We start from the raw sequence: 17,862 nt of genomic DNA on the forward strand, positions 1-17,862 counted from the left end.
ATTGGACACTTGGGAGATGATGGTTTGGTCAGTTTTGGAATTTATGGATAATGTGTGCCTGGGTTTATGCATTTGTTGTGCTCTCAAATATTTAAAAAAGGTGAACTCAGAATGTAAGGTCGCATTAGCCTTTTAGCCTAGTTTTGGCCCCAAAGCCTCATAGCTAACCCAGGATATCCCCTCGCTCAGACACAGTGATAAAATAAAGTTGAGTCTTAGTACATGAAGACAAAAAAGGAATTTTCCTTCCTTAAAAAAATGAAATACCAGCAAAAATATTTTAATTATTAAAAAACAAAATGAAACTTAGAAGTATTTTAACTGTACAAAATAGCAAAACAACTAAATATGGAATATTAAACAATGGGTCACTCTCTTCAAATCTTGTAAGGATGAATACATTTGTTTAAATGAATCAGCTTCCCCGAGTTATGAGCTGTCAGAATGCAGGTAGCACAGGCTGAAGAGGAGGAGTGGCAGCAATCTTTCACTGTATTTTAATAATAAAGCAAAGACCTAGGCCGAGTTATAATTGATTGAAAAACCTCCCTTTTAGCATTGTTATCCAATTTCTCACTTTTAATCTGATTTGATGCTCAGTTCTGGTAAAATAATTATAGTGGCTGATTTTAACATTCGTTTATATGTTGAAAATATCAGCGCTCACACTGCAGCTAATTTATTATTAGGCTCAACTGGCTTTTTTCAAAATGTAAATGGGTTCACTCAACATCAACTCAAAGATTAGACTTAAAGTCTAATAGATTTAAATGGATAAAATAGATTTAATGAAGCTTTATCTTCTTCAATGACATGTCACAACACAATGCAAAGCCGCTACTTAAACTTTACAACCATGATTAAAATTTATGGGATAATTATTTAATTACGTTAATAATGTTGCATTGTACATGACTGGATACTGGCTCTTCTGAAAAAGGAGGCAACAAATCCATACTCTTGATGCCCGGTTATAACTCACAAATGCACATACTAAAGCAGATAACCCGTACGCTGGGGAGAAAATGGCATTTCAGTGATTCAGAAGACCTTCGTTTGGCATAGAAAACTAGTTTTTTACTCTATAAAAAAAGCCCTCCATAAAGCTATGACATGTAACTGTTCATCACGGATAGTGGAAAACCCAGGTTTGTTTTCATCATTGTAGCCAGGCTGTCATAGAGTCAGACTCTGTTGAACCTAGTATTCCTTTAACTTGTACTAGTAATGACTTTGAATTTCATCACAGGTATAAATTAAAAAAAATCCTTTACTTGATCCAGCTAACTCAGCTTATTGTAAACCAATTTTCTTACCTTCCTCTTATAACTACTGTTGGAGCAGTTATAAAATAGCTAACTGATCATTTTCAGAGGAAGGTCTATTTAAAGAGTTTCAATAATGATTTAGAGTTCATCACAGCACAGTAACAGCACTACTAAGAGTTGTGTGGACTCATCTCTGTGGTTGTCCTGTGCAGCTTTCAAACCACTGATTACAATATTTTACTCCAGAAATGACAAAGATTGCACTGTGGGTATTAAATAAATTGGGGTGCAATGGTTTGAATCTGTCTAATAGACTCTAATTCTGTGCTAAGACTAATACTTTTGACATTATACATGCTTCAGTTAGGCAATATTATTAGAAAACACTGCAAACATTTTCATTGCTATGCAGATAATACCCAGCTATATCTAGCTGTGAAGCCATATGACAAAAATCAAAAAGTTACATTACAGGAATGTTTTAAAGATATAAAACCTGGATCCCCTTTAATTTTCTCCTCCTAAATTCAGACAAAATTGAGGTTATTATATATGTCCCAAATAATGTCCCAAAAATCCTTACAAGTATGGCATCTGACCGGATACTTACTCTGGATGGCCACTTTCACCACCAGTAACACTGTGAGAAATCTTGGAGTCATTTTTGACTAAGACATGTCATTCAGGGTGTTGGACTATCTCCTTATTATCAGATTGTTGTAAAAACTCTTTAAAAACTTTTAATCAAAAATGCTGCAGTGATAGTATGAACAGGAACAAGAAGAAGAGACTATATTTCTCTTGCTTCTCTTCATTGGCTCCTTGTTAAATTTGAAATTAAAATCCTTCTCCTCAGACTCAAAGTAGTAAATGATCTCGCCCCGCCATATCTTAAAAACCTGATAGTACCGTATTATTCTAATTGAGCATTTCAGACTTCAGGGTTACTTGTGGTTCCTAGAATTTCTAAAAGTAGAATGGGAGGCAGAGTTCCAGTTTAGATTCAGGACAAAGTTTATAGTTAAGGCTGGAGCAAGAGATGCTGAGCCATCTCTTAGTTATGCTGCTCTAGGCTCAGATTGCTGCTACAGGTTTCTTCCTGCTAAATGGGAGATTTTCCTTCCCACTGTTGCCAAGTGCTTATTTATAGAGGGTCCCTTGATTTTTAGGGGATTTTTTTACAGAATACTGCAGAGTCTTTGAAGCCCCTTGAAGTGATTCTTGAATATAATTAGTGCATTGGTGCAATATAAATCAACCTGAATTGAACTTTTAATGTTTTGTCTCCATATATGCATTGTCCTCTTGCGTTACTCACATCTTTTTCATTTACAATCTCAGGTTTGTGAAATTCTCTTTATTTTTGCCTCCGCCTTTATATCACCCAAATATTTGTCACATTTCCATACAACTCCTGTCAACCTCTGTCAATCAAGCTATGTGTGCAGTACACGCACCTTGTTATTTTTGTTATTGTATTTTTTGTTCTTGCTTGCTTTTTTGTAGGCAATTGTCATTGTCTTATGTAATATTCAGTTACACAAGTCTATGCCTCTAAAATCAGAAACAACACAAACATCCCATACCTGACACCGCTGCCAATAAGTTTAAGTTTCAGTCTGCAACAGTCTGCAAAGTTTTGTTAAAAGGAAATTCAGTTACTGTTGGAAATTTCAGTTTTTAATGGAGTGACTTTTTTTTCATGCTTTTCATCCTTTAAACTTACAGCATCATAAGATTTGTTTTTCATCATAGGCTGAGTCTGTGCAGCATCCAACCCTTTGACATTTCTCCACCTCACTCACACCCATTCATCCTCTACCCCAATACACAGGCATGTACCATCCTCCTCCCTCCTTTCCCTCCCCCTTGTATATTAATCTGTGTTACATGAATGCAAATCACCTTGTTTAATTAGACACAAAGAGTCTGTGTGTGAGTGTGTGTGTATGTGTGTGTGGTGGCAAGACCAACACCCCCCAAACCTGATATTCATGATGTGATGTGGGTCCCTGGGTGTGAGCAGGCAAGAAAGGCAGTCGGGGCTTAATTTTGTTTTCCCAGTAGGGCCAACTATTAGTTTCTCAGCTCATTAATTACGCTGTTGTGGAGAATCATTAATAGTTAAAGTTGCTCCAAAATAATGTATAATGGATACATTTGACATGGCTCCTGAGTTCTTCTTTTTTTTTTTTCTTTTGATGTATAATCAATTTTTGAAGGGTCATGATAATCCCTGAGCCTGGCTGAGTGGGCACTGCATGGGGTTGACCTCAAGCGTGTTAAGACATGATTGTGTGAACGTTTGCATGTAAAATCAAGTCGCCGAGATGACAGTCGCCAAGTTGACTGTCTAGCGTGCCCCCGTCTCTTTATGCGATTCTGTGTCTGATGTTTTCTATGTTCAGGACTCTGTGTTTGCACGTGTTTTCTGCGTGTGAGCGTACGAAACGGTGATACACACAAGCGGCATGTGGTTGTGTGAGTGTGTGCGTCTGGCCTTTCAGCTCCTCTCGCTCAGATCAGTGACAGGCACTTTTCGTGACGGAGGTCATTAAAATCACTCCCAAGGCAGCTCGGTGTCCGTGTGAGTGCGTGTCTATTCATGTATGCCTTTGTGCGGGTATCTGCCCATCTTAACCCCGAACTTCAATCCCCCACCACACCCTCTCAACACCCCCTCTTCAATTTTCTTCTTCTGTTCTTTCATTCATCCGTCAAGACATCGAGAGTCAGAGTGGATCGAGGCTGACTGGCTAAGATAGCTGATTACTCAGTGTGTATGAGCAGGTCAAATATATGTGCATTCATTAGCATATTCTTTTTGTATATGTGAAATTCTTTAAAAGAAAGAAGACCTTTAAGTCTACAATAAAATCCAAGTTGGTATTCTGAAATATTGGTGTTAGTGAGTGTTTTTCTGCTGCATAGTGTCCCAGAAGTCCGTTAGCTGGTTGCACACTGGGCTACGCGAGCCTCGTCAGAGTAAGAGGTAATTAAGTATGAATAATTAACACCAGCGCCCCCCAACTGAGAGACAGCAGAGCGGCTTCCCCATGGCAGCAGTTCGACAGATCACACATGGCCCTCGTAGCAGTCCACTGTGTGCCCAGTTCGTTCATTATAAATACCCACAGCACAGACTCGTTGTGATCCTCGCCACAGGATGCTGCACCGAGGGGGGAGACAGGGGGCATCATGGGTATGTTTGTTTCACCAGAATAAAGAGACACAATGTACTTATTGTCAGGCTTTTAAGCTTTTGTTTTTTTGTGGGAGTTTTGTTAAAAAGAAAAAAGATTCTGGTAATTGACAGTGGTATTTTAATGGTTTTTGGAACTTCATATTCAGATACATTTTTAAAACATGTATTTTGGAAAGAGAGCTGGCGTATCCTGTGAGATTATACCCACATCTAGTTGTTGAGGTGAATAGTTTCTGAATGGCAGACCGAGACAGCCAGCTGCACAGCGATAATTCTGCAGAGTGTTTCATAGAGTTTCTAGTCAATGAGTAACATTGCTATCTGTGAGCTCTGTGGGGTTTAAGAGTCAACGGGTAAATGTCAAGTGCAATCACCACAGGAAAACTTTTGCCCTACATACAAGTTACATATGAAAAGTTCATATCCAAACATCATGATTACTTTTACAGTCTGGAACGGTACTCTAAAGGCTTTTTCTACTTACAAGCACATGTGAGGTTATCAGGCATGTAATCTTTAGCAGACTATTGTCTCTTTGGATTATGAATCTCTTTGTTGAATGGATTTATCATTCTGGACGAAATAACTTTTGGATGAACATGTGAAAAATATTTAGGATTGCATATACTAACTGCTTATTCTATGAAACCTCTTTAAGAACTATAACTGTAAACTTTAAATGCAGCTGACTGTATGTTCCTTTTTTGTCTTCTTTTTCATCTCTCTGCCCGTCAGCTGTGCGAGCGGATCGCATGCGGGGCGGTCGCAACAAGTTCGGCCCAATGTACAAACGTGACCGAGCCCTCAAGCAGCAAAAGAAGGCGCTGATTCGAGCCAACGGCCTAAAGATTGAGGCCATGAGCCAGGTGATGCAGGCCGTACCCACTGACCTCACTATCTCTTCAGCCATCCAGAACATCCACTCTGCAGCCTCCAAGGGCCTTCCACTGAGCCACCACGCTGGCCACCACACCAGTCACCACCACCACCACCACCACCACCACGGCACAGCCCTTCCCCCAACAGACTACGACCGCAGCCCATTTGTCACTTCGCCAGTAAGCATGGCAATGCCACCACATGCCGGCAGCCTGCAGGGCTACCAGGCAGCCTACGGACACTTCCAGGGCACTCGCACCATCAAGTCTGAGTACCCAGACCCATACACCAGCTCACCAGAATCCATCATGGGCTATGCCTACGTTGACGCCTACCAGTCGGGCTCACCACCCAGCTTCCCACACCTGATTGTAGAGTTGCTTAAATGTGAGCCAGATGAGCCGCAGGTTCAGGCCAAGATCCTAGCCTATCTACAGCAGGAGCAGGCGAGCCGGGGCAAACACGAGAAGCTCAATACCTTTGGCCTGATGTGCAAGATGGCCGACCAAACACTCTTCTCCATCGTGGAGTGGGCACGCAGCAGCATTTTCTTCCGAGAACTCAAGGTATGTGCGCACAAGTCTTTAAAATATGTTTACATTTGAATGTGAGAAGCTGTTTACTCTACATAAATTGAATTATTAGCCAAGACTTGTTGTTGGCTAATAATTGGCTAAAACTTGTTTTCATAGTTTGGCCCATCATTTTGATCAGTTATGACAGCACACTGTTTAAGCTTTAATTCCATCTGCAGTAAGTCTTCATGCCTTTAATAAATTATCCTGCATTTCTTTCCACTGCTAAATCTTTCACCATGTTGCCATTCATAATTGACAGTACTTTACCCAGTTCACAAACATGTGCTTAATCCTTTATCTTCAGCAGACCTTTAATCTCCCTTTTAATGCCACCGCTGCACGCTAACACTGAGTGCACAAGGCTGTGGGGGGCAGTGGCAGGTCTGTCCATTGCTGCCACTGCTGCATGTCCCATTGCCTGATCAAAATTCAGCAGCCAGTTGTATTTACCCCGTGCATGACACATTTTTGCTATGGGTTTTGAAAACTTTGACTGTGAGCTTCAGGCACATTTCATATTAACAAGGCCCTAGTCTGAGGGTTTTATGTGAACAGAATACCATCCCTTTTAAATACTTCTCAGATCTACACAGACATGCACTGTGTGATGACATGCGATACTATGACTATAAAAGCAAAAATAAAAAAGTCTTTTGCGTTTTAAAATTGTTTTAAACTGAATTCTAATTAAATAACAGTTCCCGACTTAAACCTAAGACTCTGCTCCTCCTAACCCAGCTTTTTAAGGTTTATGTAATCTGACAAGCCTATTAAAATGGCAACATTGTATCCTTTGTCCCGATCACAATTACAACTGACCACTGGATACCATCCACAAATGCTTCACTGTAACACGTGATCATTCTTTCTCCAATTCATCACAGAGCACAAGGGAGATTTTCTGGTGTGTGTTTGCACACTTGCACTTTATTTGCTCTGAATGAAGGTTAATGTTCAGAGCGACATGAAAGGCATTTGATTAGTCTGTGCCTCACCTGTTTTTCTTCCCCTTGTCTGATTCTTTTTTCTGTTTGTTTCACACCGCATCGCCGAAGGCTCAGCTGCATATTCATGGGCCAGGGCCTGTTGCAAAATCCCCTCCAAATATTTAATATTATTTTGTTTTCAAAGGGGAAAATAACAAATGAAAAAATGCAATATTAAAAACAGAGCCAATTACAGCACAGATAAGAGTCCTTGAAAAACACATGTTGACATTTAGCACGCGCCGTGTCCCCACTATTGACATTTTTGAGATCTGTATTTGCATTTACCTCAAATGCATAGCACACACACACAGACACACAAAGGACCTTTGTAGGGTGTGGCCACAGCTAATAATTGTGTGTGGCTTGCCAATTAACTTTGAATGATCATTTTTGCTCCATTGTGAAGCATCTCTATTTTTCTCACTCTCATCCTAATTCAATTATCTCACCCACTTGTGTTTGTCACTCCCTGATTTGGTGCTGAATGGGCTGTCATTATGTTTGCCTAATGACTACCCATATTACAGAAGCTTGATAGTAATTGAGCCGAGTGCCTGTTACAAAGGTAGAAAATGACCCGGGCTCTATGCAGGAGAAACCTCTTGCTCTACCCCAAACGGTTACAAAAAATAATCTCCTGCTTGTGTTGCACAAGACCCAGTGTTTTTTGGGGAGGTGGGACCGCGTTTCACTCAAGTAAGAGAGATAATTGAACTTACCCCACTTCCCCTATTTTTGAAGGGTCATCTGAAGCACAAGAGGGCCTGACGAATAATGTGCTAGCTGCGGCGCTGACAGATTTTCCCACAGTCCTCGTCTCCTCGCTTGTTTCTAATTAACAGCTACAGGGAGGACTGGTGAAGAAAGATTAATGCTGGGGAGAATATGCAAAGCACGGGCTAGCCAAACTGATCAGCTCACTCTGGATTGTCTGATGCTGCTATTGAACGCATTTTAAAATCTACAAAGTATTTGCTTTGTGCTTTTCAGCCATATGAGCTTAATAATTGTGTGTCAATGCATGGTGCCATCCTTTACATATTTTTACTGTGCAAATTAAGCAGAAAAACCCACCCACGACCTTTGTTCTCCACCTTTATCTCCTTGTAAACAAATCTTTGTTTCCTTTTGACTATATGTGTGTCTGTGTTGATACAGCTAATGGTGCACGTTGTAGTGTTTCATACTGATTGCTGATTTGATAAGACATGTATAAATCCTTCATCAGCTCCTCTAACTATTAAATCTGACTATAAGACATGAGGTTGAGCCTGAGACCAGAAAGAGAGGAAGCTGAGTGGAATTAAAAGTTTGTCACTGCAGTAGTGTGGCACTGTAGGAAGTTATAAATACGCTTTCACACACACACACACAAAGATATCCACATTAAGACACGGACACCACTCACCCATAAAGCACAGCCCCTTTCACTATTATTAGCTCTGTAAGAACAAAAGAATTTCTCTGGTCATAGAGCCAAGCTGGAAGGGTGTGTGTGAGGCATCTGCCAAAAAAGTGTTTAAAGATTTAGTTTCCATAAGTTGGCCTCGGTCACGAGACTCATAAATATTTAGTCATTAGGGGGACCTTCTAAAGAGCACTCCCTATTCTTTTCCAGTGCGGCGCACTACCTCTCGCCCTCCCTCTCTTTACTTCTGGGAATGAGGCATGACGTGAGGAACATTTCTTACACCTTGGATCTGAGAAGTTGGGGTGGGCTCTCTCCGCCAACCTACTTCACTACTTCAGTTCTGATTGGTTTAACACATTGACAATTAGATCGAGGCAGGTCTGGTGCACTGGTTTTAAAATCAGTTTAAAAAAAAGTGGCATGATGAGGGAATGCTTTGGCAGGGTTCGGAGTTTTATAGAATTTTACGTGAGTTGAAAACAGGTGGATTCGTGATTCGTGTTCTGTTATTTATATCAGAATTTGACCCTGCGTTTGCCAACAAAAGATGCAGTTAATGGTTTTAATGATTTTTCATTGAAAGATTAGTTTTTGCTCTTGCGTGCAGAAAGCCACTGACTATACATTTGTCTTATTTTCCAAAGGGTAAATAAGGTAAAAAAGGGATTTATTTGTGTGTACAAAAGTATACACAAACCATGCTTAATCCACTGTGTTCCACACTTAAATGTAGTGTATCCCAGAGTTTGTTCGCTCTGGGGGGATGGGTGTTTGACAATGCGTTTGTCGTTCAGAGACATTTGCTGGCACTGGGCGGATGCTGTGATATCTCTCCCCAACCTTCTCATCCCCTGTCCTGCCATGAACCCCACTGCCTGCTCCGATACATTTGTGCATGGTAAAGAAAAGAAAAAAATCTTTATTATGCTCATAAAGGGAGCTACAGGCTTTTTGCAAAAAGACTGCTTTTTGGTGGTACTGGATTTCACAGCTGTACTACACGTGATGGTAACCCCTATAAAGAACAAATCAATGAACCCCCATAGTTAAAGTATTAGCAAGCACACTTTTCAGAAGGGCTTTCTAGGAATTCTCTCACTGAAGCAAATCTAGATGAAGGAGAATGATGGAAATACAACACAAAACCTCCCAACAAACAACTTAATGTAAAAAACCAGTAACCGCCCATGATATTTAGAAATTTGTCAACTAAAGTTTGCTTTAAACAGGAATATAAATCAATGTCCACTATAATAATAATGAAAAAAGGGCTATTGAAAACAAGACAGAGCAAGAACACAAAAATGAAAGTGCAAGTAAAGCGAAGTGATTCACCGAACAAGCTGCAGAAAAAAAACAAAAACAAGAAATTGTCATAAATCAAACCGCCCTTGAAAGAGATGAATTTGTAACAGAAGTAAAGGTTTGTCTTACAAATGCTTTTAAAGTACACACGTGAGGTAAAATATCAGACTTTTAAAAGGATCAAATAGTTTAAGTTGCTCCTTGACAACATTTAAACACTTTGACTAAAAAGACGATGTCATGTGTTTTTGTAAAACCGGTGAAGACAGCCATTAAAAAAACAAACAAACACTCTGTTCCTGTTTTTACTGAAAATTGGAATACAAGTGTTTGCATGAGTAGTTGGACTTTGTGTGTGTATGTGTGTGTGTGTTCATGTGTGTGAGGGTGACTCATACCACGGTGGTCTGGTGCTACCCTCTCCTCCATTGTTCCAGCTTAAAGATGGCTAGCCTGACTCCCACCACAAACACAATGGGAAGGAGAATTTAGCAGGGCGATAGGGACTATTGATGATTCATATGTTTATATCTTACCTTCCTAACTGTACTCCCTTTTCACCACAGCTACCCCACCCTCTTTCCTCTCTACACCCTTTAATAAAAACATGTGTGTTCGGTGGTGGGACAACAAGCATTTTTGCGTGCCTTGTCAACACACGGCATACAGAAGTTAATGTACTAAAAGGAAGCACCCTGTCAGACAAAGGCTCATAGGTAATGTAGTGCCGTAAAGCTACTACTCTTTAGCAATAGCACAGTAAAGAAAATATGGTACAGCTCTGTAATAACATAGTAGTAACTGTGAGTAACACTAGACTAAAATGAATATAAATGGGGCAACAATATGATAATCCATGATGTAATGTGTAATGTGAACTACCATTTCCAAATTATTACTGTACTATTGCTATGAAATTTTGCCTCACTGGCGGGGGTGCATTTCTTTTTCCACATTATTAGCCGTTAGATACATTTTAGATCCCAGCTTCAAAGACATTTGCACTATTTTTTTTTCAAATCTCAAATGTCTCATATAAGGTGAGCAAGAACTGCATGTTACTTCAATTATCTGCTGAAAGTGACGTAGCATTTTAAAAGATAATTCAAATACCCCAAACTGTGTAACTATATATGTATACTCAGTCCACCCACCTGAAAAAAATGGCACAGAGTTAAAACACCGGTGACATTTTTTAAATGTGGCATTACTGTTTCTATTAGTTGTCCAGCGACAGTTGTTTGGAGGAGATCCATTTAGGTTTTTATGCCTCTCTGTTTCTCTCTCTCTCTCGTTTTTCTGTTTTGCTCTGCTCTGCATGTAGCGGCAATGGCAAAAGCAGAACTGAGGCCCATTATGTTGAGGAGGAACTGTATTAGAAGTCTCGTTCCCTGGGAAAGCTCCCAGCTGAGATGGGACGGCCATATTGGATAAACAGATGGCGGGGGAGAGGAAAGGACAGGCGAGGAGAACAGAGGTGAAACAAAGAGGGGAGATGAGAGAAGAGATGGGTAGACGAGGAATGCAAGGAGAGAGTGGGGGGAGAGGGAAGGGAAGGAGAGGGAATAACAAAGAGGAGCGGGTGGAGGAGAGAAGGAGGGAAAAAGGAGGAGAGGAGAGGAGAGTTGCAGGTCATACCTCGCATCTTTATGTCAGCTTTCTTTCAAATATAGGCAGGAATGCAAACAATTTAATAAGCCCCAAATTGAATACAAATCATAACTTAAATTTTAAGAGCTTTATAATAAAGTGTTGTTATCATAACAGACCAGTCCGCTAAGATACCAAATTAGCACTGTGTTGTGTTATTTTGTACTTAAATTTTACTTCCAGTTTAGTTTATTGATTCCTATAAATAAATACATTTCATAAGGTTTCATGAACACACAAAAATCTGCAGAAATGGGCAGCAGTCTAACAAATTAGACAAGTAGTTTTAAGCAGTAGAATTATTTACAGCGCTTACTCTTATCCTCCAGTTTAATCGACTCCTCTCAGCTGCTGCGTGTCAGTCAATCACACCAGATGACAGATCCCTCGGGTGGGACAAGAGGGGAGCTGATGTTCACATCTCACACCTGAATATTCTCCACTAATAGATTTACCTGAGTGAATAATGTAAGGTCCTCTGATGTGCCCCCGCTCTGCCCCGGTGCATAATTTCAGCCCCCTCCTCGACCTCTTTCCCATCTACATCCATAAATATTACATTAATTTACTTTGGTAAAATTATATTTACACGTTCAGACTGGTTGGTCTTTTTTTTCCTGCAGTCTTGGTTCTCTCCCCTCTGCACACATGTAGTCTACTCCCCCACCTCGTTTTTCTATAATCTATTCAGAAGCAGCTTTTATTTTCAAGGTGCATGTGCACGTTTCTGTGTGTGTTTAAGTGTGTGTGTGTGTGTGTGTGTGTGTGTGTGTGTGTGTGTGTGTGTGTGTGTGTGTGTGTGTGTAATAGGAGGGGGTATATTGCCCCTGCACTGCGTTGACCGGTGATTGCACCTTTTCTTTTTTTTTTTCTTCACACCCCATAACTGAGTGGAAATTAATAAGTCGTTTTAGGGGTGATCTGTGAACCCTGGGAAGTGGTATATCTATACCACCATCCACACACACACACGCAGAGATCCGGAGCCTCAGGCTGCAATGTCTGTCTTGTCACAGAGGTCAACCCCCTCCACCCCTTACCCCACCATGCAACAACCTCCTCTCTCAACACCGCCAGTCCTGACAAACTGCAAGCGTGATGGGGTTGGCGGACACATGCGTTTGGCAGAGATTTGTAACTGTGTCCCTGCTCCATTGAATTTGAATTATTTTGCAGGTTGTGCCGCACCCTGGAAACACACACACATACCACGGCACCCTTACTTTACAGGGGATAAAAGGAAGAAGCTATAGAAAAGGACAGTGAGAGGGATGTTGCCAAGTGTGGGGAAAGATGGCACACAGGATGTTTAAATTAGTTACAGAAATAGTAAGAGAAAGAAAGAAGGGGTTCAAAAAAAGTTGACCAAAGGAAAATAATAGAGATATAAGATGAGAAATTAAGAAAATATTACAAGAAGATAATAAAGGGTCGCTAGAGAAGGACAGAAAGAGGGAAATAAGGAGGAGGGGAGGGGGTACATGGGAAGATGAACAAGGGACTGTGAGAGGTAACAACCAAGGGCAAGAGGAGGAGGAGGAAGAGGAAAAGAGGGGGCACAGTGAAGGACAACAGGGGAGGGTGAAAAGAGAACCGGTAGGTTGGTGGGGTAGGGTGCGGGGTGTAAGGAGGGAACAGGTGGAAGGTTAATGGGCCTGGAGCAGATCCACCAGACGCTCTTGGGCTTGATATATGGGGCCTGGGCCTGGCGCGGGGCGTAGGCTTTCAAAGATATATTATTTCATTTGAGGAGCAGCAGCATTCTGGCCGACAACCCCTCCACCCACCGTCACCCCCCCGATCCCCCACCAACACCCCCCACAGTCCAGCATTTGTCCAGTGATAGATGACATACACGCACACACGCGCGCGCAACCCACCCTAAAACACACACAAATGCATGTACAGTATTGTCCCCCCTGTGACACACACACACCCCTTTGATTCTGCACAGACTTTTTTTGTTGAAGTCGGCAGACGACCAGCCTCACTTATTTTAGCTATTTGTCCCTGTTTACTTGTCTATTACATGTTCTGTCTTTCTTTCCTTCCTTCTCTCTTTCACCGTCTCCCTTCTGCTGTTATGTGTCTCCCTGGCTGCCGGCAGGTCTTACGGCCGCCTGTGTGTTTTTTTAAGTTGCTATTTTAGTTGTAACAATATCTCTTTGATCAGCAGTACTGGGTAGGAGCAGCAGCAGTTCGGGGGATACTTATAGGAGGGAGAGGTTGGTGTAGGTTCACAAAGGCCTCTTTTCATTCATAAATTATTGACCATCACGCAGACATCACTCTGTCTTTTTCATAAATAGTGTAAAAAGGCCCTCCTGATTTTTTTTTTTTGCAATACAAAATGGGAAAAGTCGATTTTTTTGGATCTGTTTTAAAGACAGTGTATGGGCAGTCAAAAAACCATAAATCATATATGACTGAGGCAGTTCTTTAGCTAGAAGGCTCCAGTTTGGACGTCCTGAATATGAGCCTTACACTGAAGTGTCCCGCTGCAAGATACGGAAGCCGTGAAATGCTATTCTCACAGGTCCCACGTGCAAGTGAAACATGGAAATGCATGTAAAATATTGTATTTGCCTCAGAGAACAGCACAAATAAATAATAAAAATCATGCTATTCTGTGACCAGTGTGACAAGATAGCGGCTGCTTAGTCTGAAGCTTTTACAGTGTAATATTGTTTTTTTTCCTTCTAAATCAATATTTATTTCCTAACATAGCAGTCTGCATATTTGAACAGCCTATACAACTTAGGCTGCTTTGACTGCAAGCAACCACCGATTTGACAGAAAGCAAAATTTCCAATGTCCTCTTCACTTCCCCTGATAGTTAGACTGAGCTTCAAAATACAGCCGTTTCAAATACTGGACAGGTCCCATAGGTCCATCCCGGGGGGATGGCGGGAGGCCGGAAGGAAGAACAGGAAACTTGTTAAAAGAGAAGATTTAAGGTCACCTGTCCCAAAGGAGCGGCAGCTTTAAGGAGACGACGGGGGTTGGGTCGTTTTAAGCATGTGCAAAGTCTGCTCATCTACTTGTTGCTTTGATGAGGGATGAAAGGCTGTCATGAAGTACAAGTTTACAGAGCTCTGAGCAATGATAGACTCAACTGTCCTCAGCATTATCTCTTCCTTGCGTCACTTCTTTCTCTCACAAGGACCTTTCTTTTTTCCCACTGTTTCGACTCTTAACCGAAATTGGAACTCGGCATGCGAGAGCACTGATGAGACATTCAGTTGTTGACAGATGGACATCACTGGATATTCACCACCCAACTAAACCTGTAAAAGAGATTTGTTTTTTTGTTTTTGTAAACTTCTGTCTGTCTCGGCCTTTTGCCGTTTTCCCCCCTCTCGTCTTCAACCCACTGCTCATTTAGCAGCAAAGAAAAGCAAAAAAATTGAATAAAATAAAAAAATTGCCTCCACCTCCTCTTGTAGTTTTTCATTTTCAAGCAAGTTAACACGGGCTGATTCGCATTTGTGAGCACTTTGGGCATCCGGCAGGAGAAAGAGCAGGTTGTGTTTAAGTCTTGTTTGAGAATGATCAGGGTAAAAGCCTTTTTTATTGGCAGGTCATGCTGCTTGTTAAGACGGTGGCGCAGGTGACTGGGCTGTGCTGTTAGCCTCTGTGGCCCCCTAACTAACACTGTTGTTCTTTCGCAAGTTGGCAACAGTCAGTCAAATCAGCCGGGAGAGACGGGCAGATAGAGATAGAAGGGAAAGGAAGTGGGAATAAAAGACAAAGAAATTGGGTAAACAAAGTGGATATTGGAACTTGATTTAGCTGGCTGGGCTGCTAACAAATCAACTCAAGGGAGTGTAAACATTTTACACACTCCAAAGTACAAAGCAACTTTCTCGCTCCTTCCACCCCCACCCCCCTCCACACACATACACACACACACATATGGTGCTGTGCTTCTAATTATGAGCCATGTTAAATCTGCCTTTTATCCAGAAACCTTTCCACCCCACCCCAGCTTCCCATTAGAAACACTGAAAGCCAAAAGATAAATAAAAAAAAATGCAGCCCATTGTGATTTGCAGACGCACAGGTTGGCACTATGTTGTCAGACGACTGGGAAATATACAGAGACAAGTCCTGGCATTTTGCTTCTAAATACTTCCCTGCTATAGGGTTTCCTGGAGGTCACAGGGGCTGAGGTGTGGCTGCTGCAACCTTAAGCTAACCCCCCAACCTCTAAACTAAATTCACCATTCAAAAGTATGCAAACATGTCAGCCAATTCATCTTCCTCTCTTGCGCTCGCCAGAACCAAAGCACAGTTTTTGATTACTTCATCTATTTATATTATAAACAAAGTAAAATCCAATATTCATTGCTGGAGTAGCTGTATAACATATATCAGATTTACATAATTATAACTCAACAATTATCTACCTGATTTAAATTCAGTGCATACAGTTTAAGCATGTTACATTACATATGTTCTTTATGTTGGAAAACTCCCCCTACTACAGTGATAGAAGGAGATATTTATAGGTCAGGTATCTAAGTGTGAGTAACTTCTTTAGACAATGACTTGATTGTCTTTCACACATTTACCAGAACACACACCTAGCTTTTAGGTAAGATAAAAAATAAATAACTAAGCAGTATACACACAGAGTGCCCTTTGGTTCCTATGTGCCCATTTTACGTGGCCTTTATTATCTGCGTGTAATCCAGCCTGCCTACAAGTTGGGTCCGTGTCTGCTGCTTTCGTCACAAAGCTGTCAACAGTTGTGCCCCTAGGTCTATTTTTGATGCTTATTTATGGCTCATCTATTCTAGACAGGGAGTGGGGAAGCTTCGGGGGCCTGGGGGGTCCAGGAGACAATAGATAAGACAGTGGTGGACCACAGTCAACAGCTTGCTGGCTAGTTTTACACTTAAAGACTCGAGCGGTATTTATATTCAACGGTGATTGAATTTGCACACCGATGACTGATGCGTGCAGTTCGTCGGAGTAACACTAGACACTGTGGCTGTGTTATGACAACGGGTGAGAAATTTCCACGAGGCTGCACGCCAGCCAGCGACCCAGCCGAGAAAACGGCCCGAGCCCTCCCGCCAAAGTAGGACAAAAGCACCTGTTCCCTATTCCTACTTTAGCCGCTCTTTTCTTTGCCGGTTTTTGCTCTTGCTTTTCTTATTTCTTTTGCACTAGACCAGGACTTTTTTATGACTCTCACACCATTACCTCTTGCTCACCTCACAATCTGTCAGTCTCTTTCTCTGTTCTCCCCAAAAGCCATAAGTGCGAACCTGGCACGAGCCACGGATAAACGATTCCATACATGTGAAATAAAGGCATGGCACTAATAATAGCCATTACAGGCCCTGCGTTCTTTTCGGATTGCGCCCTCTCAGAAGGGGATTAAAAAAAGGCTTTTCGGGCAAAGCTGAAACAATGACGAGCAATAAACCAAATATGCCGAAAGGGGACTTGTTGGAAGAGGTGTCGACAACGTCATTAAACCTCTAGAAATTAACCAGTGAAGCTGAAAAAAATGCAAGGTTTTCAGGTGGCAAGCCATAGTCTCACCTTCCCTCAGGGCAATGCTTTACACGCCACATGTTGCACTGCACTTCCCATCATGAGCAGCCGCTCCACCAGGCCCGCAGCAGCCATGCTATACAGAGATATCTTTTTCCAAATCCAGATGCATTCGTGGCAGTTTCTGTCAGAGAAGGCCTGGAGATGCACTTCAGGGAGAAGCAGGGCCCCATCTGTTCTGCGGCACTGCGGTTCTGATGCCTCGTCTTCCTCTGAGTTCGGCGGTTTACATATCACAAGAGCTCTGGAAAGGCTCAATTAAGCAATTCAGATATTTAATTTGTGCATCAAGGGCTCTGATCCCAGTGATCTCTGGAGCTGCGCCACATTTAAATGTGGATTCACAGCTGTTTTCTTAAAAATCCACCACCCCATTACAACCCCCCAAGGAAAAAACAAAACAAGGGGGAAAAAAACCCCATCCTCCCCCAGCGCGTCACACACTAATGGGAATATGTGTCTCCCACCCTCTCAGACAGAAAGCATCACAGCGTCAGTTTGTGCATTTTAAAACAGCTCTGGTCTTCTATGCTGGGTTAAGGTATATTGCATATGTGTGTGTCTGTGGGTATATGTCTGTCTGCGTGTGGGAGAGGAAGAACAAGCAAGTTAAAGAGGAATGTCTCTGCTGTTCTGAATAATACAAAAGGGTGAAGGCTTCAGCCTCCTGTCTTCTTTGGCTCCTCTTTTGCGTGTCTTCCTTTCCTCTTAACATCCAGACATCCAGACAAGGATTATTGGCAAATTTTCCAGCGTCTGTCAATCGAAGTCGCACACACGCACACACAAACAGTTACACCAGGGCACATTTACACATACGCAGAGAGGTTTTTACTTTGTATGTAAAGGGTCACCACTTTTCAACAGAGTAACTGTTGCATTGATTCGACAAGTCTCTGGTACTCTCTAAACGGGATGCCATTCTTCCAAAAGATATTCTTGTATTTTGCTTTTGATTTTGATGCTGGTGGAGGGGGCAGTCTAACCTGCTCTCAAATCCACCAAAGCA

The 17,862-nt window shown here is 41.8% G+C and overlaps 1 protein-coding gene across 1 annotated transcript in view; it reads left to right on the plus strand.

Annotated features, from left to right (window-relative positions):
• nr5a2 (nuclear receptor subfamily 5, group A, member 2) overlaps window positions 1–17,862 on the plus strand; it is a 70,633-nt gene that overhangs the window by 11,813 nt on the left and 40,958 nt on the right. The window contains exon 4 of the mRNA XM_040032573.1: window positions 5,209–5,918. Coding sequence (XP_039888507.1) covers window positions 5,209–5,918 — 710 coding nt within the window. The remainder of the gene's footprint in view (window positions 1–5,208; window positions 5,919–17,862) is intronic.

This window comes from Simochromis diagramma, unplaced genomic scaffold, assembly GCF_900408965.1.
Source record: "Simochromis diagramma unplaced genomic scaffold, fSimDia1.1 OVJJ01000334.1, whole genome shotgun sequence".
Taxonomy (NCBI): Eukaryota; Metazoa; Chordata; class Actinopteri; order Cichliformes; family Cichlidae; genus Simochromis; species Simochromis diagramma.